General features: G+C 39.0%; 1 protein-coding gene across 8 annotated transcripts in view; it reads left to right on the forward strand.

Annotated features, from left to right (window-relative positions):
- Positions 1 to 24,639, forward strand: part of SPEF2 (sperm flagellar 2) — a 196,945-nt gene that overhangs the window by 76,005 nt on the left and 96,301 nt on the right. For all 8 annotated transcript variants that reach the window (XR_005724763.1, XR_005724762.1, XR_005724765.1 and 5 more), the window contains 5 exons: positions 365 to 621; positions 5,614 to 5,722; positions 7,559 to 7,716; positions 14,837 to 15,004; positions 21,709 to 21,783. Coding sequence is in view for 3 of the 8 variants with exons in the window: in XM_040262317.1 (XP_040118251.1) it covers positions 365 to 621; positions 5,614 to 5,722; positions 7,559 to 7,716; positions 14,837 to 15,004; positions 21,709 to 21,783 (767 nt within the window). In the remaining 5 variants the exon portion in view is untranslated. The remainder of the gene's footprint in view (positions 1 to 364; positions 622 to 5,613; positions 5,723 to 7,558; positions 7,717 to 14,836; positions 15,005 to 21,708; positions 21,784 to 24,639) is intronic.

The raw sequence follows: 24,639 nt of genomic DNA on the forward strand, positions 1-24,639 counted from the left end.
GCATGCTAAGTTGCTCCAGTCATGTCCAACTCTTTGCAGCCCTATGGACTGTAGCCCGCCAGGCTCCTCTGTCCCTGGGATTCTCCAGGCAAGAACACTGGAGTGGGTTGCCGTGCCTCCTCCAGGTAACTTTCCCGACCCAGGGATGGAACCCAAGTCTCCTGTGGCTTCTGCACTGGCAGGCAGATTCTTTACCATCAGTGCCACCAGCAAGCCCAATTTTGGCTGTAAAGAAGTAAAATTTATGCAGAAAGAGGTTACTATGGAGTTGAAAGCAAGATAAAGGCAAGATTCATTGTGTTATTATTTCTAAAGGGATTTGTATCTATCAAACTATTAATTATTTGTCCTTTCTTTAATTTAGTCAGATACCTATGTATAAAGGCTGGATCCTGGATGGCTTTCCAATGACATTAAACCAAGCAAAGCTTCTGGAGGAAGCACTCACAGGCTACAACAGAAACCTCATAGAACTGGAGGGAAAGAAATCACAAATATCCACGTTAGCTGTTGACCCTACAGCTTCCAAAGAAGTGCCTCTTCCCCCTTCTGCATTTGATTTTGTCATGTTATTAGACATTTCAGATAATTCCTCACTGAATCGCATGAATGACATCATGGGTAAGCTGGACGCTTTTCTAAAAATGTCTTTTTATGTAATTCAGAGTTCTTTCTTTTTCTTTGAAATGGTGAATATTCCCATTTACAATTGTAAGTGGATAATAAAGAATCCATTTCAGACTTCCAAAGAATTACCTAGCACAGCTTAGTTGCCTCCTGCTCTGTCTGAATTCAGCACTCTAGCCCAAACCTGAAGCTAGTAGAGAATTCCATGGTAATCGCAAGCATCTCATTCAACCCTTCCCTCAACTTGGCAGCTCCCCTGGCCCTGAGGTGCCCTCTTTGAGACTTGCATAAATGAAGGAGCTTCTCATGGCTACTTAGTATATCTTGGTGTGTTACTCTAGTGAAGTTCATGAACCACACTGGGGCTACAAGCAAGGATTGCTAACATCCTTCCCTTGGATTGTGTATTAACTGAGGAGCAGTTATCAGTTGACTGAAGTCCTTACATCATGAGGTCAAATAGGTTTGCCAACATTCATGGTTTAACTACTTTTCATTGTTGAGATGGAAATATCACTTTATTCCATAAATTAAGTAGTTATGAATAAAAGCACACATTCTTAGCTTTGCAAGTTATTAGGCATTTGACCTTTGGAAAGCTAATTCTTTCTTCTAAACCTCCATCTCACAATATATATAATAGAATGGCTCATTGCATTATTACTGGATAATTCAAGGAAAACTGTTTCATTACTCACAACACTTCTGACACCAAAGGAGTATGGGTTTTCCATACCACCCAGTTCTTCAGTTCTTAATAAACACCAAGTGGATGTCCTAGAATTTAATTCAATCCTAGCGGTAACTTCCCAGAGTCGTCACAGATTTTCACAGTTGGCTCAGTCCCACAAGACTTCTTCCCACTTCAGATGTCTGCCTCAATGCAGTGAATCCCCAGGTTACCCACGCTTCTGTCTGACTTGACTATAAATTAGGGGTTTCCATGACCCCTCCTCAGGTCTGATAGATTATCTATAATTATCTGTAATGACTCACAGAACTCAGGGCAGCACTCTACTTACTATTACCGTTTTGTTGTAAAGACTGACATAGAAGATACAAATGAGCAGCCAGTTGAAGGGGTACACAGGGCAGAATCTGGAAGAATTCCAAGCTCAGGCCTTTCCCCCGTGGAGCCTGGTGTGTGACACACGCCTGGCACATGGATGCATTCACCAACCCACAAGCTCTCTGAACCCCTTCTTTAGAGTTGTTATGGGAGTTCCATTATGTAGGTATGACTGACTATATAATTGAGCATTGGTGATCAGCCTCTAGCATCTTCCCATCCCTAGAAACCAGGGGAGAGGACTGAAAGTTCTACTCTGTGGTCAGCTGGTTGCTCAGGCAGAAGGGCTCTACCCTCCCAAGAGTCACCTCTTTGGCATAAACTCAGATAAGGTTGAAAGAGGCTTATTATGAATAATAATAATATAAAAACCCTCCTCTTACCACTATAGGAAATTACAAGGGTTTTCAAAGCTCTGTGTCAGGAGACAAAATCCACATATACATTTTTTATTGTCTCACATATATTAAATGAGATAAATGTTAAACAGTATAGAATCTGGTACATCCATCAGGAACAATAGTAGCAGGACATCAGGAAACACATCAGGAAAAACAGTGGAAGACTTTGAAATGAACAAAAGATTATTGGATATTCTTTCAATAGAAGACTGAGTATTGTCTATGGGACCCCTTGGAGTATTTGGTTTCATAGCATTCTGTACCTTTCACTGGCTTAACTCATCTCTTCTATAATCATAAATTGTAGAAAATTGTGGTAATTCAAATGATTCTTGTCCATAGACATACAAATGAATTTTATTCAATTAAGATAGTTAATTTCTATATGCTGAAAAAGATAATTTCAAGTATGACCTTGTTCTATACATAGTAACCAGTTTTTTCATCTATTACCATCTATTTTATCATTCCTGTCTGTGAATATGTCTCTTATTCAGATTTTCATTTGAACTAGTTGTAATATCTTGCTGATTCCCTCATTAATTAAAGAATTAGATGATGTTATTGTACATTGTATATGTACAATATGTTTGCTGTTACAACTAATATAATGACATTTGTGGCTAAGAGAGACTTAGGGAATCATTTCCTCCTATATTTATAGGTGGACATTTACAGCATGAGCACTTGACTCTTCCTTATTTTGAGTTTGTATAATTTTGAGATCTTCCTTTCACTGTTTATTTAAATAAAAGGACAAAACCATTAGATACCACTTCAGCTCTTGAGCACAGTACTTTATATTGAATGCTGTCCATCGAATTCCAAAAGGGAGAATTTACTTCTCTCCATACAAAGAAGTAGGGGCTATACTGACAGTAGTGATGATTGTTCAGCTAACTTCCTATTCTTGTTCAAGGATATCTGAGGATAGGTGAAGAATACTGCCAATCCATGGCTGTTTATTGGCAGAACAGAGCCTACAACTCAAAGCAATCCAACTTTTTTTCAAGATATGATAAGGGCTGAGAATGTTTATTTCTTGATCTTGGTGCTATTTATCCTATTTTCAGTTTGGGAAGCCACTGAGCTGTATATTCACATATGCATGCTTTCAGGAAGGTATAGTTCAATAAGCAGTTTGCAAATTTAAAAAGAAATTCAGAACTTGGAGTGAGATAACTGGAATCAAATGCTTTTTCTTTCATTTATAAACTATACCATTTGGGGCCAATTTCAGAATCACAGTCCTACTTTACAAGTTTTGTTGTGGATATAAAATAATGTACTACAGTCTTCCCTTAGTATTCACAGGGGATTAATTCCAGAACCCATTTGGATACCAAGAGGAGGGCATGGCAACACACTCCAGTATTCCTGCCTGGAGAATTCCCATGGACAGAGGAGTCTGGCAGGCTATAGTCCATGGGGTTGCAAACAGACACACATGAGCAACCAAAATCCAAGGATGCATCAGTCTCTTATATAAAATGATATGAGACTTACATATAACCTATGCACATCCTCCTGTATACTTTAAATCATCTCTAGATTACTTATAATACCTAATACAATGTGACTGCTATATAGTTGCCACACCTGGAAGAATCTAGTTTTGCTTTTGGGCCCTTTCTGGAATTATTATTCCAAATATTTTCAATCTGTTGTTGGTTGACTCCACTGATATGGAGAGCTGACTGTGTGAGTGAAAACATTTAAGAACCGTGTGCTAAATTTTCCCTATAAATCAAGTAAGACCAAGACTGAAACATTTCCATTGGGTTGATGTCTTTGGTGACCAGAAGGAGAGCTGTTTCAATGGAGTGGGGGACAGGAAGGGATGGATTGCTATGGAACGGAGTGTGAATGGGGGTGAGGAGGTGGAGAGTGTGAGTAAAGGATTCATGTCAATCTATGCCAAAACCAATACAGAATTGTAAAGTAAAAATTAAAAATAAATAAATAAATTTTAAAAAAATTAAAAAAAGAAAAGAAAAGAAAAAAAAAAAGATCCACTCAAGAAACTTGTCTCTGAACAAAAGGGAAGAACTATGGAAACAGGATATTTTTATCATTATTGTTTTAGTATTCCTTTTTCTCTCTCCCTCTGTGTCTCTTTCTCATCTCTGTCTCTCTCCCCCTCACACCCTGTTTTAGGAAAGGTACACTTATATGAAAGAGCTCAGCTGATTTTTGAGCCAGATAGTCAGTGAGGTTACAAGTCAGAAAGAGAGATGGATATCATCTAAGGCTGATGCAGCAGAAAGATATAAACTGAAGCTGTCGGATGAGGGAGAGAAGTTGAAATGTTCAACCGTGCAACTCAGGTTTGCTAAAATAATAAAATCAAGTCAGGATAGTGCTTGTCAATTTGGGGAAAATGATGTACAAATTTAGGGGGATGGGTCATAGAGATTCACCAACTATAGAGGAGTGCTGGCAAGACAAATGATAAGGGTATAGATCATTAATATTGTAGAGATGGGGCCGTTCTAGAGGTGGAGCCATTCGAGGTGACCAAGAAATCCAAGATGTGGCCATGTTAGTGAAGTGGAGAGAAGAGGAAGGGGCCAAAGCCTGGGTGCAATCTGGGGAGAGACGAATGCTGATACATGTTCTGAAGTCCTTGACAAAATGAGCTATTGACCATCAGATGGTTCTTGATAGTTCCCACAGTCTTCTTCCATCGCTCATTGTCGTCAGCATCTTTGGGTTTTCTGAATAACCTAAAAGCATATTCTGTTTTCTGAACTAATTTCCTCTTTTTCTATCATGAATATAAATGGAGGACAATTGATTGCTGTATCCTGTGAGGGGCCTCCATCTTTTTGAGTGCTGTTAATTTGCTCTTCAGTGTTCTCTTGCATTAACTGAGTAATCTAGTTCCTTTTAATCTAGTTCAAGGCTTTCTTTCCCTCTTTATGATTTTCCATCTATTCTGAATTCATAAGTATTCTGGACATTGTTTCTTAATCCTTGCTAGGACTCAATCAGAGGAGTTGAAATTGGTTTTGGCTTCAGTCTCCTGTGATATGTTCCTTTCTGTCTCTTCTACAGGGAAAAATTATAAAGTCTAGAAAGATAAATTATTGTGTTCTAATATAATATTGACAAATAACTTGCATATTTGACTTTATGGCTACCCTGTTATTTCATTCTTAATTTTTACATCATGGTGTTGATTTTCTAATTGCTTCCTTGTTTGTTATTTATAACAAACCATCATTTTTCAGTACCTTCTCTTCATGGTCAATCCCAAGATGTTCTACCTTGAAACTAGAGCTCCTCTTAAATGTTGTATTTTACCTCCAACTCCTAATTTCTAAGGGAAATTTGAATTCTGACCCCAAAACTATACTTTACTTTTTCAGTATTTTGTTAAACATTTTAATTAATATTGAGCCAAAGAGGAGGACCATATTCATTTGGCTTTTTTGTATCGGTATATTTTGGCAGTGCTATTGCAACTTTGACTGGTGTAGCAGATTGTCTAACTAAGTAATTTCAATATCATAGCTGAAGCATTTTCAAGTGAGGCTCCTCATGAAGATATCAATCAGCGTGTAGCTGCTAAAAACAAAGATATGGATGAGGACCAGAATTTAAGAGATCAAATACAGCACAGGTTAGTTTAAAACTCATTGTCTTCTTGTTTCTTGCCCTGTGAACAAACTGACAACTAGTCAGTTTAGAATCATCAGATCTAGGGAGAAGATGTATTTCCTAGCATTCACTGTTTTATAGGTAAAACAAAACTAAGTAGCTTTGATATTGAGTGGAATATTTATGTGCTAGCTTTTATATTCAGAGTATAAGTCATCAAAGTCACAGAAAAAAAAATTAAATCAAGCAACATTTCCCTTTATGGCTACATGAACTTACAGGTTCATTAGAGGGAATCCTAATTCAGCTCTCTTTCAACAAATGCCAATGAAGATCTTGGAATTCGAAAGATCTAGGCATCAGAGTATAGAGTGTAGTTCTAAAACTAAAATGAAATAATGCTTAATAAGCATTCTTTTGGTTGTATGCAGTTTGCTCATTGGAAGAGAAAAATTAGACAAAGTTAAACAATGTTTTGAAAACTTGAGAACTCTGAAAACATGAGTTGAGGCAACAAAGAGGAATTTGATTCATGAAGCCTATCTACTCTCAGAGGACAAAACTCATTCCATGAGTATGTTTGAGTAAAGCACATTTCCATGGACAGAGGAGTCTGGTAGGCTACAGTCCACGGGGTCACAAGAGTCAGACATGACTTAGTGACTGACTAAACCACCACCACCATCGACACTTACTCAAGGGTCTCTTGAACTTCTCTATCTATGAAAAAGTAGATAACCTATGTGGCTCAGGCTATAGCTGCCAGCAGAAGGGCACTCAGTCTACTATAAGTACAGGTGATGTTTCCTTAGAACTTCATTTAGAAAACTAAACCCACATCAAAGGTTTCCTGAAATGGTAGAATTTCCAAATCTTCTCTTGCTCTTTCCTATACCTCAAAACATATGGCTAGTTGGCATTAAATAATGTCTTCTTTATTTTTATTTTTTTTTTTTTTTACATTTCAATAATCATTTTATTAGTTACAGAAGAATCTCTACTAGTATTTACATAGTGCAAAAAAGCTGTTATTACCCTCTAAAATGTGATATAACAATCATCCTTCATACAGCAAAAGAACAAGATGAAAATCCCTTCATGTTATAATTCATAATAATTTTGCTAGCTTTTAATTAGAGCATTACAATTAAGACATTGAATTATAAATTCATGTGGTATATTTAGAAATTAAATTACAACATAATACAAATCCTTTTAAAGTGTGATGTGCCAACAAAGTTTAAATTTTTATCATTAGTTAGGATTCAGATTTCAGATTAGGCAAACAATTTGGTTGATTCTGGGAAGTGTGTAAAGTTTGGAAGAAACAAGGTAGGAGGAAGATAATAAATTACTTCACGAAAAATTTTTTAAAATCAAAAAAAGATAAAGTAAACGGATAAGTTAATGTTCTACCTTGTTGGCACAACATACAGAAGATACTTAAATAACAGGTTTATTTTTAAGTAAACAGTAATGAACTCCACATTCATTTTTTCAACTCTAACATAAAACTGTTCAATCCTAACACATTGTTGCTTTAATATATGTATAAAGAAGTATTACTGTTTGTAAAGCTGCTGTTTGCTTAAAAATGATATCTTCTTTAAAGTGGATGTATTTCATTGCCTGCAGACTTCTTAAAGTTGCTTTTTTCATATATGTTGGCAGCTGGTTTTTTCATCATGTACATCAGATAAATCATGCTTAATGTTACTCCAACATTTCAATCAGTATGTGATATTCATATGTGATATGTGATATATATGATATATTCAGTATGTGATAGTCATATATTCAGTATGTGATATTCAGATAATTCATGATATTATATTCATATGATATTTGGGTTTTGCAGAATTGTAGGCTTCCTGGACAACTGGCCTTCATTGGAGCAGTGGTTTACAGAGCCAGAAAACATTTTGATAAAAATCAATGCTGAAGTAGATAAACAGTCATTGTTCCAAAAAGTAAAGGAAATGTTTATGACTGAAATAATTAAAAAAGAAAATAAAGGTAATTACAATTCTTTTATAATTTTGAGTTTATGTAACAAAAATGTAATGTGTGGTTTTGATGAGCTTAGGAAGAAATGAAATGTTACCCTTTTGTTTATCAGTCAGTTATCACTGACAACTGTAATTTCTTGGTATAATAAAAAGTGGTCAAAATTATCAATATCACAAAAGTTCTAAAACTGCCTTGGTAGAATGCTTTCTCCCATCCCCAGATTTGTGACCTAACTACTACGATTTATCGGTGAACTGACACCAAAATAGTGCATAAGTGTAAGCTGCAATCACCTTGGGAACCCAGAGGTTCAAATTTAGAAAGACAAGCTTCCACATCTAAATGTCCACTCCCCCAAAACATCCATGTGAAACTTTCAGACAAAGCAAATATATTATACAAAAGGCTTAACATGTTATTTTGACAGTCAGAAATTAGGCTAAGAGGAGGAAGGTAACCACTATAGTTGAGATTGAAAAGCAAAAACAAATTGAATCTAGGTTATAGCTTCAACAAGTCTGACCCAGACTTGCCTGAGAGTGTCCAGGAGTCTCCAGCAGAGGCATGGGTCAGTGATGGCCTGCTGCTGGGTTGGGGGCAGTGAGTATAGCAGTACATGCATGGGATCTTTTGAAGGAGGTCACCATTATCTTCATTACCTCCACCATAGCTTGGCCCCAGGTAAATAGCAGGGAGGGAACACAGCTCCACCCATCAACAGAAAATCGGATTAATGATTTACTGAGCATGGCCTCCCCCACCAGAACAAGACCCAGTTTCCCGCTCAGTTAGTCTCTCCCATGAGGAAGCTTCCATAAGCCTCATATCCTTCTCCATCAAAGGGCAGACAGACTGAAAACCACAATAACAGAAAACTAACCAATTGATCACATGGACTACAGTCTTGTCTAACTCAGTGAAACTATGAGCCATGCTGTGAAGGGCCACCCAAGACGAATGGGTCATGATGGAGAGTTATGACAAAAAGTGGTCCACAGAGAAGGGAATGGTAAACCACTTCAGAACCCCATGAACAGTATGAAAAGGCAAAAAGATAGGACACTGAAAGAGGAACTCCCCAGGTCAGTACATGCCCAATATGCTACTGGAGATAAGTGGAGAAATAACTCCAAAAAGAATGAAGAGATGGAGAGAAAGCAAAAACAAAGCCCAGTTGTGGATGTGACTGGTGATGGAAGCAAGGTCTGATGCTGTAAAGAGCAGTATTGCATGGGAACTGGGATTGTTATGTGCATGTATCAAGGGAAATTGGAAGTGGTCAAACAGGAGATGGCAAGAGTGAATGTCAACATTTTAGGAATCAACAAACTAAAATGGACTGGAATGGGTGGATTTAAATCAGATTACCATTATATCTACTACTGTGGCAAGAATCCCTTAGAAGAAATGGAGTAGCCATCATAGTCAACAAAAGATTCCAAAATGCAGTACTTGGATGCCATCTCATAAATGACAGAATGATCTCTGTTCATTTCCAAGGCAAACCACTTAATATCACGGTAATCCAAGTCTATGCCCCGACCAGTAATGCTGAAGAAGCTGAAGTTGAACGATTCTATGAAGACCTACAAGACCTTCTAAAACTAACACGCAAAAAAGATGTCCTTTTCATTATAGGGGACTGGAATGCTACAGTAGGAACTCAAGAAACATCTGGAGTAACAAGCAACTTTTGCCATGGCGTACAGAATGAAGCAGGGAAAAAGCTAACAGAGTTTTGCCAAGAGAACACACTGGTCACAGCAAACACCCTCTTCCAGCAACACAAGAGAGGACTCTACACGTGGACATCACCAGATGGTCAATGCCAAAATCAGATTGATTATATTCTTTGCAGCCAAAGATGGAGAAGCTCTATACAGTCAGCAAAAACAAGACGGGGACCCGACTGTGGCTCAGATCATGAACTCCTTATTGCCAAATTCAGACTTAAATTGAAGAAAGTAGGGAAAATGACTAGGCCATTCAGGTATGACCTAAATCAAATCCCTTACAATTATACAGTGGAAATGAGAAATAGATTCAAGGGATTAGATCTGATAGACAGAGTGCCTGATAAACTATGGACAGAGGTTCGTGACATTGTACAGGAGACAGGGATCAACACCATCCCCAAGAAAAAGAAATGCAAAGAAGCAAAATGGCTGTCTGAGGAAGCCTTACAAATAGCTGTGAAAAGAAGAGAACCGAAAAGCAAAGGAAAAAAGGAAAGATATACCCATTTGAATGCAGAGTTCCAAAGAATAGCAAGGAGAGATAAGAAAGCCTTCCTCAGTGATCAGTGCAAAGAAATAGAGGAAAACAACAGAATGGGAAAGACTAGAGATCTCTTCAAGAAAATAAGAGATACCAAGGGAACATTTCATGCAAAAATGGGCTCAATAAAAGACAGAAATGATATGGACATAACAGAAGCAGAAAATATTAAGAAGAGGTGATAAGAATGCACAGAAGAACTATACAAAAAAGATCTTCAGACCCAGATAATCATGATGGTGTGATCACTCACCTAGAGCAAGACATCCTGGAATGTGAAGTCAAGTGGGCCTTAGAAAGCATCACTATGAACAAAGCTAGTGGAGGTGATGCAATTCCAGATGAACTATTTCAAATTTTAAAAGATGATGCTGTGAAAGTTCTGCACTCAATATGCCAGCAAATATGGAAGACTCAGCAGTGGCCATGGGACCAGAAAAGGTCAGTTTTCATTCCAATCCCAAAGAAAGGCAATGCCAAAGAATGCCCAAACTACCACACAATTGCACTCATCTCACTTGCTAGTAAAGTAATGCTCAAAATTCTCCAAGCCAGGCTTCAACAGTATGTAAACCATGAACTTCCAGATATTCAAATTGGTTTTAGAAAAGGCAGAGGAACCAGAGATCAAATTGCCAACATCTGCTGGATCATCGAGAAAGCAAGAGAATTCCAGAAAAACATCTATTTCTGCTTTATTGACTATGCCAAAGCCTTTGATTGTGTGGATCACAACAAACTGTGGAAAATTCTGAAAGAGGTGGGAATACCAGACCACCTGACCTGCCTCTTGAGGACTCTGTATGCAAGTCAGGAAGCAATAGTTAGAACTGGAAATGGAACAGACTGGTTGCAAATCAGGAAAGGAGTACGTCAAGGCTGTATATTGTCACCCTGCTTATTTAACTTATATGCAGAGTACATCATGCAAAATGCTGGGCTGGATGAGACACAAAGTGGAATCAAGATTGCCTGGAGAAATATCCATAACCTCAGATATGCAGGTGACACCCCCCTATGGCAGAAAGGGAAGAAAAACTAAAGGGCCTCTTGATGAAAGTGAAAGAGGAGAGTGAAAAAGTTGGCTTAAAGCTCAACATTCAGAAAACTAAGATCGTGGCATCTGGTCCTATCACTTCATGGCAAATAGATAGGGAAACAGTTTTTATTTTGGGGGGGGGACAGACTTTATTTTGGGGGGGGGCTCCAAAATCACTGCAGATGGTGACTGCAGCCATGAAATTAAAAGACGCTTACTCCTTAGAAGAAAAGTTATGACCAACCTAGACAGCATATTAAGAAGCAGAGACATTACTTTGCCAACAAAGGTCCATCTAGGCAATGCTATGGTTTTTCCATTAGTCATGTATGGATGTGACAGTTGGACTATTAAAAAAGCTGAGTGCCAAAGAATTGATGCTTTTGAACTGTGGTTGGAGAAGACTCTTGAGAGTCCCTTGGGCTTCAAGGAGATAGAACCGGTTTGTCTTAAAGGAAATCAGTCCTGAATATCCATTGGAAGGACAGATGCTGAAGCTGAAACTCCAATCCTTTGGCCACCTTATACAAAGAACTGACTCATTGGAAAAGACCCTGATGCTGGGAAAGATTGAAGGCGAGAGGAGAAGGGGACAGCAGAGGATTAGATTGTTGGATGGCATCACCAACTCAACTGACATGAGTTTGAGTAGGCTCCAGGAGTTGGTGATGGACACGGAGACCTGGCGTGCTGCAGTCCATGGGATTGCAAAGAGTCAGACATGACTGAGCGACTGAACTGAACTGAACTGTAGCTTCAAACATCTACAAATTTGAATCAGTGTTTTTACCAGCTATCAGACTCACTTCAACATTCTCGTAAAGATTTTATATTCCAGTCACTTATTACATGAACAGAATCCACTGCCACTTATTTAAGATTTACATTCCAATCCATTAATTATTTTTAATAAATATTTTGTCATTAAAATAATAAATATTTTCCAGTGCTCTGTACTTAACATCCTGATTAAGTTAAAAACAAATAATAAAAGGATATGGTACTTCTATGAATAGTCTGCTGTTTTAAAATAATCATAATATACTGTTAAGTGGGAAAAATCAGGTTATATTTAAATTGTCCCTTTTTTGTTTTTAAAAGTATATCTATTATTAAATTTGAGCTTGCCAGGTGGATCAGTGGTAAAGAATCTGTCTATGCAGGAGACATGAGTTCTATCCCTGGGTTGGGAAGATTCCCTGGAGGCAACCCCCTCCAGTATTCCTGCTTGGCAAATCCCATGGACAGAGGAGCCTGGTGGGCTACAGTCCATGGGATTGCAAAAGAGTCAGACATGACTAAGCGATTAAAACAACAGCAACAATTATTAAATGTATGTGCACAGAAAATAGTGACAGTATCAGTTCAGTTCAGTTGCTCAGTCGTGTCTGACTCTTTGCGACCCCATGAATCACAGCATGCCAGGCCTCCCTGTCCATCACCAGCTCTACTCAAAGTCATGTCCATCAAGTCAGTGACGCCATCCAGCCATCTCATCCTCTGTTGTCGCCTTCTCCTCCTGCCCCCAGTCCCTCCCAGCATCAGAGTCTTTTCCAATTAGTCAACTCTTCTCATGAGGTGGCCATAGTATTGGAGTTTCAGCTTCAGCATCAGTCCTTCCAATGAACACCCAGGACTGATCTCCTTTAGGATGGACTGGTTGGATCTCCTTGCAGTCCAAGGGACTCTCAAGAGTCTTCTCCAACAGCACAGTATTTATATATTTATATATATATATAAATTCAACTCAATAAATCTGAAGCTCTAACTGGCTTTATTCAACTATTCCTGACCAGACAATGTCCCATCTAACAACTAGAAGACACTCTGAAGGGAAGCAAAAAGTAGAAGTTTTCATAGACATGAGGGTAGAACAGGGAAGTCTTTAGCAAAAGGGGAAGAAAATGGTTATTTGGGGCCAGGACATCTTTTAGGGGAAGGGAACTGCAGGGGTCTTTGCCATGCAGATTGACTCTTCTTCTTTGATAAAGAGGGGAGGTGATATAGAGAGGGCCCCCATGACAGATCAGCTCATTGGTGCCAGCCAAAAAATTCCAAACTGATTGATTAAAATTATACTTCTGAGGAAGGTAGAAACTGGAACTGAGGCAGGTAGTATAGGTTTGGTATTATGGACTTTACTTATGTAGCACAAGTGATGCCATTTTGGGCTTATGGTTTTCTCTTTAACAATAATACAGTCTTTGATGAGGAGGGAAGAAGGAGGACAAAGAGAATTAACAAGAAATTTCTCTTTCAGCTTATTTGTCTACATTGTTGAGATTTTAAAGGCAGTAATTATAGATTACTTTCATAATCAGAAAAGATATTAATTTCCAGTTTGAAAAAAATCCAATAAAACAAATCCTCCTTATCTTGCCAAGTTGAAAAGAATGATCTGAGGGCAATGGGAGAAATAGCCATACAAGGGTTTAGGTGTTCACTTCCATTGGTACAGGGGTAAAGTTGTGGCCATTTTCAGGGTGGAGCACTGGGAAGTCAGGGAGAGTGGGAAGGGCACAGTGGGTAAGGTAAGCCTGAATCCAGAAGGGCAAAGGGCCCTAACAATTACAGGAGCCTAGACAATCCAGAAACACCCCCTCAGGACCCCAGAGCTGTCTCCTCTGCCTGGAACTCACACTCCCTCAATCTCTTCAAGTCTTTGCTCAATTGCCACCTCCTCAGTGGGTCTACCCTGCAAAGCAAGCCATTTAAACAAACTGTAAAAGCTGCCCCACAGCACTGCTGATGCCCTGCCCTCTGCTCTACGTACTTTCCCTAAAGCACTTACCACCTTCCAGCTTCTTATGTGACTTACTTTATTCATCATGTTTATGGTTTGCAAGCTTCACAAGGCAGTGATCTTTCTCTTTTGTTTCACTTTTGTATCTCTGGCAGCCACAACTGTGCCTACTTGTATTACTATTATTTACAGTGTTGGTATAGATTTACTTGTTGACAGTATTGGCTTGCGTGCATGCTCAGTCCCTTCAGTCATGTCCAACTCTTTGCGAACCTATGGACCATAGCTTACCAGGCTCCTCTGTCCCTGGGATTCTTCTGGCAAGAATACTGAGTGGGTTTCCATGCCCACCTCCAGGGGAGGTTCCCTACCCAGGGATTGAGCCTGTGTCTTTTATGTCTCCTACATTGGCAGATGGCTTCTTTACCACCAGTGCCACCTGGGAAGCCCACAGTATTGGCATAGTTTTATCTTATTGTTATAAGGCTTCCTTTCCTTCAGGGCACAACTGAGATTGAATAACTAGCTAGTGCATGAATGGATGAATTTTGTTAAGCCTTATTTGAGTACTGAGCACCATTCTAAATGCTTTATATGTATTTACCCCTAGAAGTTGGTGCCACATGCATTTCTGTTCCCTTCTATGTCCTCCCGATCCCCACCTCTTCTGTCATATTGCCCTTCACCTTCTCTTTAGACTTTTTTCACCTCATTTATCCACTAGAAAATTTGACTTAATTCTTTACTTTCGTATCCCAGTATATTAGCTAATTCTAGATTGTTAGTTTTAAAGTCGGCACCCTCTCAGCAAGTCTTCTACCTGCTACAGATAGACACACACACACACACGTCATCACCATCTCCATCAGAAGCAGGGGAAATGGTATTTCTAACCAGACAGAGATGATGTCAGATGTCAGCCTCAAGGGCTGGATAATTTAAAACATGAATTTAGCCTTAATTCAGTGAGAGCAATTTTATATTAAGTTAGGTTTATCTTAGTTTACGTGAAATAGTAGGTGTCTGGAGTTGCTAATAAAGATCCACTCTTATCATCCTGTTTAAAGTGAAAAAGAAATTAGAAGAAAAGGAAGTTGAGAGAAAAGAAGAAATTTCCCTGAGTGAGAAGACATCCCCTCCTCCTCCTCCCCCTCCGGAACCAGAGAAAGAGAAGGAAGTCCACCTTCCACAGGAGCGGTCCAAAACTCCTGCTGCGAAAGGAAAGCAAGCATCAGGTGATTGACAGTGATTGCTAACCCTGTCTACCAGTTTCTCATTTTCACTTAGAAAGGAATTGTAAGTGATAGTACCAGTCCATTTATCTATCAGTAGAGTCAGGCTTTGAATAGCATCCATCATGTGAAAGGATGCTGTCTGCTCAGATGAAGTGGAGAGGCAGCAGTAGCTGAGAGCACGGCTATCCCAAAGCGCAGGTACCTGACCATGTGGGATCCCTCCGTGTGGTCATCCTCATGCCCAGATCTACTGATTAGGATAAGACCACGGACGAGAGAAGGGGAGGCACAGAGAGAATAACCATAAGGAGCATAGAGCAGATCAAGGGGACAGACTTCTGTTTGTTGGAGTGGTGAAGCTGAGTTTATGAAGACTGAGACCTCCTTACCAAACTGAGAACATAACCAGTTGCCCACAAGAAAAAGGGAACAAGTCAACAGCATCCATTAGAGACTAGAATATATATATATAACTGTTATTCTTTTGTGCTTTGAAATTATAAAAGGCTAGAAGCAAGCTCCCAACATCTCAGTAAACTTGTATCTTTACAACATATAGCATACATGGATAGTTCATATAGAGAATATTTTTTAGCTTAAGTTCTTTCTGTATCCTTAACCACTATGGACCATGAAATGGTAGAATATATAATGACAAAAGTGAAATGCTCAACTGTTGAAATGTATGATACTGGGAGCATGACAGGATCAACTTAGTGCTATGTATATGAAACAAACGTGACTTTAGTTTCTGGTTTCGGCTTTGTAAGTGGTCAGCTGTGCAGTTATACAAGTCTACCTAGGTTTGCTTGTTATCATGTCATGATTGCATTTCTAAAGGCTATAATCTTTCTTCTTCATTGAGATCAGAGGTGGGCCTGATTTTTCAAAATTAAGTCTACTTATATTAAACAAATAAATTTGAAAACTTTAGTAACATGTATTATGGTCTACTAAAGACTATTATATTCCACAAAATGGGACTTAAATAAAGACAAAATACACAAAAAGTTTTTATCATATGAACAATAAAGCACAAAGCATTTAATTAAACATACCTACTTTTTCCCTTTAAAAAACAAAGCAGAGGTCTGGAGGACTAATGGAAACCTTAAAAATGCTGTTTAACTGGGAAAGACAATTTCCACAGAGGCTCAAGGGGGCCTGGCATTGTCCACCCAGGCCTCAAACCCAAGACCATGGCCTTCCCTCCCTTTCTTCACCTCAGCCTCATGACCAGGAGTATCTGTGTACTGGAACCATTCCCTGAAACCAGTCTCTAGCAGTCTTTTAAGTTTCTTAAGTTTGCTTGTGAATTTAAAATTGTATAGTTGAATACTGTGCATTTGGAGGAATAATAAAGCTGTTGTTGCTTCAAAGAGTGGTTGTATCTGTCTCCTTCTTCCAGCAAGGGCAGGAGTACTGCCTGAGCTTTTAAAGTGCACAGAAGGGTTCACCCCCAGAGGCCTAATTACTGCCTTCCAACCACAAGGCATCACTGTGAGGAGATCTCAGTGCTAGTAGACGTGGATGAGGCTACAGCTTAGGCCACATTGCCCTTACAGCTCAGGGAAGCTGGGATAAGCAGTTTTATGGAGGGAAGTTCCCAGCAGGTTTACTTATATTTATATTTTAAAATGTAGTGTTTTTCAAAAGAACGCATTTTTAGAACTGAAAGCCAGAGGCTTCTGAACAAGCCCAAAACAAACATCCAATTACAATTTTCTTTAAAAGTTGAGAAGAAAAGAGAAATTATTTACTAAAAAAAAAAAAAAAAAAAAAGCCAAGGTGGAAATGGGGTAAAGAAAGAAGCATTGTACACTGAGTACTAAAGGTCATTTTGCTCAAATACAGTTCTACAATGGAAACAGTGAGAGACTATTTTGCGGGGGCTCCAAAATCACTGCAGATGGTGACTGCAGCCACAAAATTAAAAGACACTTGCTCCTTGGAAGAAAAGCTATGACCAACCTAGACAGCATATTAAAAAGCAGAGACATTACTTTACCAACAAAGGTCTGTTTAGTCAAAGCTATGGTTTTTCCAGTAGACATGTATGAATGTGAGAGTTGAACTATAAAGAAAGCTGAGTGCCGAAAAATTGATGCTTTTGAACTGTGGTTGGAGAAGATTCTTGAATGTCCTTTGGACCGCAAAGAGATAGAATCAGTCCATCCTAAAAGAAATCAGTCCTGAATATTCATTGGAAAGACTGATGCTGAAGCTGAAACTCCAATACTTTGGCCGTTGACTCTTTGGAAAAGACCATCATGCTGGGAAAGACTGAAGGCAGGAGGAGAAGGGGATGATAGAGGATGAGATGGTTGGATGGCATCACCAACTCAATGGACAGGAGTTTGAGTAAGTTCCAGGAGTTGGTGATGGATAGGGAAGCCTGGTGTACTCCAGTCCATGGGGTCCCAAAGAGTCGGACATGACTAAGCGACTGAACTGAACTGAATTGACAGTTCTACACTGTGTATGGGTTTGTTGACCTGAAATGAATAGAGTGTCAAATATTTCTCCAGTGAAGGTGGGTTTATTCAGAATTAGCAGGGAATGATATTGCAGGGTCTGCAACTATGGCAAGCCCTATATAAGTCCTTGTATGACAAGGGAAGGAGAATGCTTCTATGGAGGGAAAAGGAAGTTGGAAGGTCCATAGTGCCCCAAGAATCCATGGCTTTTCATTGGCTGAATCCGTGTCAGGAAAGAAGAGGAATCATTCTTCCTCCTGTTGGGTAATACTATCCTCTTAGGGCCAAAGGTCTCCCCCTTTTGGTTTCTCAACTCTGTTTAATTGTGATTTCCTTTTTTTTTACATTGTGATTTCTGTTTATTTTTTACAGTTCTGAATTTTTAAAACTTCACAATTTTGTTCCATTAAAGGGTTTATTATCAAGTCCACTATCAAATGTCAGAATGTAATTTAAAACTAAAGTTCTGAGTGTGACAAAGCATGGTAGTGCAATCCATGCTGCTAAGAGTATATTTGGAGATTTCAGAATACATTTTGAAAATAATTTTTTCAAATAGGCAGAATTCATGCTACTCCCAGGAGAAATTAGACTTGCTCACAATATTTTCTACGTTCAGGATCTCAGGTGTCCCTATTTTCACCCCCTTTTCTGTTGCCTTCTGCTAAAGTTTGGAGCTAAAATGTTGGTTACCCAGAGTATTGTTATTAAAGGTACTAAGAGGTTATCTTACAAATAGCTGTGAAAAGAAGAGAAGCGAAAAGCAAAGGAGAAAAGGAAAGATATAAGCATCTGAATGCAGAGTTCTGAAGAACAGCAAGAAGAGATAAGAAAGCCTTCTTTAGTGATCAATGCAACGAAATAGAGGAAAACAAGAGAATGGGAAAGACTAGAGATCTCTTCAAGAAAATTAGAGATACCAAGGGAACATTTCATGCAAAGATGGACTTGATAAAGGACAGAAATGGTATGGACCTAACAGAAGCAGAAAATATTAAGAGGAGGCAAGAAAACATAGAAGAACTGTACAAAAAAGATCTTCACGACCAAGATAATCACGATGGTGTGATCACTCATCTAGAGCCATACATCCTGGAATGTGAAGTCAAGTGGGCCTTAGAAAGCATCACTACGAACAAAGCTAGTAGAGGTGATGGGATTCCAGTTGAGCTGTTTCAAATTCTGAAAGATGATGCTGTGAAAGTGCTGCACTCAATATGCTAGCAAGTTTGGAAAACTCAGCAGTGGCCACAGGACTGGAAAAGGTCAGTTTTCATTCCAATCCCAAAGAAAGGCAATGCCAAAGAATGCTCAAACTATCCAACAACTGCACTCATCTCATACGTTAGTAAAAGTAATGCTCAAAATTCTCCAAGCCAGGCTTCAACAATATGTGAACCATGAACTTCAAGCTGGTTTTAGAAAAGGCAGAGGAACCAGAGAGATCAAATTGCCAACATCTGCTGGATCATCAAAAAAGCAAGAGAGTTCCAGAAAAACATCTATTTCTGCTTTGTTGACTATGCCAAAGCCTTTGACTGTGTGGATCACAATAAACTGTGGAAAATTCTGAAAGAGATGGGAATACCAGACCACCTGACCTGCCTCTTGAGAAACCTGTATGCAGGTCAGGAAGCAACAGTTAGAACTGTACATGGAACAACAGACTGGTTCCAAATAGGAAAAGAAGTACGTCAAGACTGTATGTTGTCATCCTGCTTATTTAACTTCTATGCAGAGTATATCATGAGAAACACTGGACTGGAAGAAACACAAGCTGGAATCAAGATTGCCAAGAGAAATATCAATAACCTCAGATATGCAGATGACACCACCCTTATGGCAGAAAGTGAAGAGGAACTAAAAAGCCTCTTGATGAAAGTGAAAGTGGAGAGTGAAAAAGTTGGCTTAAAGCTCGACATTCAGAAAACGAAGATCATGGCATCCGTTCCCATCACTTCATGGGAAATAGATGGGGAAAGAGCGGAAACAGTGTCAGACTTTATTTTTGGGGGGCTCCAAAATCACTGCAGAAGGTGACTGCAGCCATGAGATTAAAAGACGCTTACTCCTTGGAAGAAAAGTTATGACCAACCTAGATAGCATATTCAAAAGCAGAGACATTACTTTGCCAACAAAGGTCCGTCTAGTCAAGGCTATGGTTTTTCCTGTGGTCATGTATGGATGTGAGAGTTGGACTGTGAAGAAGGCTGAGCGCCGAAGAATTGATGCTTTTGAAGTGTGGTGTTGGAGAAGACTCTTGAGAGTCCCTTGGACTGCAAGGAGATCCAACCTGTCCATTCTGAAGGACATCAGCCCTAGGATTTCTTTGGAAGGAATGATGCTAAAGCTGAAACTCCAGTACTTTGGCCACCTCATGCGAAGAGTTGACTCATTGGAAAAGACTCTGATGCTGGGAGGGATTGGGGGCAGGAGCAGAAGGGGACGACAGAGGATGAGATGGCTGGATGGCATCACTGACTCAATGGACGTGCATCTGAGTGAACTCCAGGAGTTGGTGATGGACATGCAGGCCTGGCGTGCTGCAATTCATGGGGTCTCAAAGAGTCGGACGCGACTGAGCGACTGAACTGAACTGAACTGAAGAGGTTATCTAGACTTTTTTTATTAACCTTACCTCTAAAAAAAAAAAAAAAAAAACCTAATTCAAACCTTTAGATTTATTTATTTATGAATGAGTTTGGTGTTTAACTATTTAACTATTTGGATGTTTAAAAGTCCCTTTATAGAGATTAACAAAAGAGATTGTCTTATTTCTATGGAATCTTTATTTTTTTTTTTTTGGAGCTGATATATTTAAACATAAGTGATATGTTATGCATTTACACATTCTTATAACTGTCACTTCTAAATATGAAGAATAGGTCAGACAAACTCTATCACAGACACTTAAATTGCCCCATATGTGCATCCTTATGACGAGGGGGAACAAACTGTAACCTAGGACAAACAGAGAAAGATGACTGAACTTGTTTCGTGAATTATGTGGGATGCAGTGATTTTTTTCAAAGACCAAATTATTATTTGGGAAATCTTATTAACCTCCAGGTCATCAGTTTCCTCATTTCCCCATTTCCAGCATGTCTTTTAATTAGATTCCAGGGAATCCAATGTATATATTCCCAAACAATCCTTTGTATTACAAGTTACAGTCAGGGCACGATGGAATGTAAAAGTCATAAGGCAACCAAGTATGGGGTCAAGAGAACTTCAAGAATGTGCCATACAAAACAATGTGTTTATTTAACTCTCCTTCAAAGTGCTTTGGCATCATTCTTATTATAGATCCAATCATCTTATTGTATAACAATCATTTCAGTGAACTATCTCCAAATACTAATAGAGCCATCTGCCTCAAATTTACTTGTGACTAACTTTTAAAACTCTGCATGTATGTTGCATTAAAGAGTTTATAATCAAACTAACTGACAAACCTAGACAGTGTGTTAAAAAGCAAAGACATCACTTTGCTGACAAAGGTCTGTATGGTAAAATCTATAGTCTTTCCAATGGTCACATACTGTTGTGAGAGGTGGACCATAAAGAAGGCAGAGCACCGAAGAACTGATGCTTTAGAACTGTGGTGCTGGACAAGACTGTTGAGAGTCCCTTGAACAGCAAGGAGATCAAACCAGTCAATCTTAAAAGAAATCAACCCTGAATACTCACTGGAAGGATTGATGCTGAAGTTGAAGCTCCAATACTTTGGCCACCTGATCGGAAGAGCTGACTCATTGGAAAAGACCCTGATGCTGGGAAAGATTGAAGGCAGAAGGAGAAGAGGGTGGCAGAGGATGAGATGGTTGGATGGCATCACCAACAGAATGGACGTGAATTTGGACAAACTCTGGGAAATGGTGAGGGACAGGGAAGCCTGGTGTGCTGCAGTCCATGGGGTCAAAAAGAGTCGGACATGACTTAGCAAATGAACAACAACAATCAAATTCACTACCAAACGCTGATGTTAAACTTAGGACTCAACTTCTCAATGTCACAGAACAGAATAGTCCTATCAAGGTTGTCATTCAAGAATTTTCAATCCATAGTCTAACTTCAGATTAATTTTAACTCACAGTAAAGGCCTGAGCCATTTTAGGCAGTTCACAAGTATAGCTGTTTTGAGAAATCACATTTGATTGCTTACAAATCATAACCTAGCTATCAGAAAAAATCATAAATGATATTTATGTGTTAAATTTTGTTTAGAACCCCTGCATGGTAATCGAGAACCTCTTCAGGAAGGAAAAGGAAAGAAAAGTGAAACTTCACTCAAAAGAAAAGGTACAGATTAAGATAAATATGATTAAATATAATCCTGCATTTTATAACTCTCAGTGAAAATAATGATATTTATGTAGTAATGTACATTCTTTCAGGCATTTGTAAATCATAAACCGTTGCCAAAGAAAACCTCAGTCTTTCTGTAACCTGGCTCTTAGCAAAGGTCCTGCTGAGGAAAGTGATGCTTGTGAGGAATAATTTAGCAAATATGCAAGAGTACTGGAGTGGGGTGCCATTGCTTTCTCTTATATCTAAGATACAAAATATTTAATCATCATAGATATTATAAAGGTTATCCTTGGGCTAAGTTATGCCATCAGAAAACTACATGCTGAACCATATTTTCTTGGAAAGCTTCCATGAAATTGCTTTCACTGATAAGTTCTTTGATATAAAGTCCTCAACACAACAGCAGTGGAGATGAAACTTTCATTATACTAATAATAACCTGGTATTTCATTTTCTGAAGGGGTAGTATGCCCATTACATCATTCACTGGCCTCTGTGTAAAATCCTGGGTGGGAAATTTCATTCAGAAGAAAGGGACTGGAAAATTTTTCTTCCTCTACATGGCTAAATAATTAGTACCTCTAAATGATAGCACTGCCTTTTCTATATTTGCTGTCTAGAAATCAAAACCAAATTAGCATCCAAGATTTTAGTTTCTAAGCAAGGACCTATATCCTGGAGTCTGCTTTCTAATTCCTCTCTTTGCTTTGACCTCCTAATTTAGTTTGTATTTTTCCTGATCTAGTTTCATTTATTTTCTATCTTGTTTCTGTGAAATAAGGGGGATAAAATTTTGTAAATAATTGATAGTTGGCAGAAGAAACGCCAGGCTCTTAAAAGCATATTAGTTACATTGTATGTTGAAGCCACTGGACTTCCCAGGTGGCTCAGTGATAAAGAATCCTCCTGCCAACGCAGGAGACACAGGTTCAGTCCCTGGGTTGGGAAGATCCTGTGGAAAAGAAAATGGAAACCTGCTCCAGTATTTTTGCCTGGGAAATCCTAAGAGAAGCCTGGTGGACTATACTCCATGGGGTTGCAAAAGAGTCAATCATGACTTAGTGACTAAACAACAACAGTGTTGAAGCTGCTACATGCGTGCCTGCTCAGTCTTTAAGTTGTGTCTGACTCTTTGCAACTCCATGGACTGTAACCCTACAGACTTCTTTGTCCATGGAATTTCTCAGGCAAGACTACTGGAGGGAGTTACCATTTTCTTCTTCAGCGAATCTGCTCAGCCCAGGAATCGAACCCACATCTCCTGCATTGGCAGGTGAATTCTTTACCACTGAGCCACCAGGAAAGCCCTGGAGCTGCTACAGCAACAAATCAAAGATTGAAATGCAGTTATGGACACATGCAGTTGACTTCTGCGGAGTACATGCTTGGGGGCTGTCATGATGTACTACTGCTTAATTTTTCATTACAGATTGCCAGTGCAATAGCAGCCCAAGAAAGTGCAATAGCAGCCCAAGAATGTGCAATGTTCACAAAATGATGGGCTTAAAAGAATCTCTATTTTGGCATTCAAAAATGCATACCCATAATTCTCAAAGCATCTCACCCTTTTCTGATTATATAACCTGGTAGGTTTATGTAACTAGTCATTGTTGAGTTAACATTGGTGAGATTAAAAATTTAGCTAGAGTTCTGGCTATAATTTATGATATGTTTTCTCTCACCTGTTTACAAATAGGAGAATAGTTTTCACATGTACGTTATGAATCCCTTACTTTCTCATTGTGATCAGCAAAAGCAAATGAAGGATCTGCACAAAGTCATCAAAAATAGAAATCAAATATACTTATGCATTGTTGTGGTTTTTCAGTCGCTCAGTCATGTCCAACTTTTTCTGATCCCAAGGACTGCAGCACACCAGGCTTCCCTGTCCTTCACTACCTCCCAGGGTTTGCTCAAACTCATGTCCATTGAGTCAGTGATGATATCCAACGATCTTATCCTCTGGCATCCCCTTCTCTTCCTGCCCTCATTCTTTGCCAGCATCAGGGTCTTTTCCAATGAATGGGCTCTTCACATCAAGTGGCCAAAGTATTGGAGCCTCAGCTTCAGCATCAGTCCTTCCAATGAATATTCAGGGTCGATTTCCTTTAGGATTGACTGGTTTGATCTCCTTGCAGTCCAAGGGACTCTCAAGAGTCTTCTTCAGCACCACAATTTGAAAGCGTAAATTTTTGGGTCATCAGCCTTCCTGATGGTCCAACTCTCACATGCATACATGACTACTGGAAAAGCTATGGCTTTGACTATACAGACTCTTGTCAGCTGTCGATGAAGTAATGTCTCTGCTCTTTAATATGCTGTCTAGGTTTGTCATAACTTTCCTTCCAAGGAGCAAGAATCTTTTAATTTCATGGCTGCAGTCACCATCGACGGTCATCTTGGAGACCAATAAAACAAAATCTGTCACTGTTTCCACTTTTTTCCTTCTATTTGCTATAAAGTGATAGGACCAGATGCCAGTATCCTAGTTTTTTGAATGTTGAGTTTTAAGCTAGCTTTTTCATTCTCCTCTATCTCCCTCATCAAAAGATTCTTTAGCTCCTCTTCACTTTCTGCCATTAGAGTGGTATCATCTGCATATCTGAGGTTGATAATTCTGGCAATCTTGATTCTCGCTTGTAATTCATCCAGCCCAGCATTTCGCATGATGTACTCTGCATATAAGTTAAATAAGCAGGGTGACATTATACAACCTTGACATACTTCTTTCCCAATTTTGAATCAGTCCTTTGTTACATGTCTGGTTCTAACTGTTGCTTCTTGACCTGTATACAGGTTTCTCTGGAGACAGGTAAGGTGCTCTGGTTTTCACATCCCTTTAAGAAT

The sequence above is a fragment of the Oryx dammah genome, unplaced genomic scaffold (genome assembly GCF_014754425.2).
Source record: "Oryx dammah isolate SB20612 unplaced genomic scaffold, SCBI_Odam_1.1 HiC_scaffold_20, whole genome shotgun sequence".
Lineage (NCBI taxonomy): Eukaryota > Metazoa > Chordata > Mammalia > Artiodactyla > Bovidae > Oryx > Oryx dammah.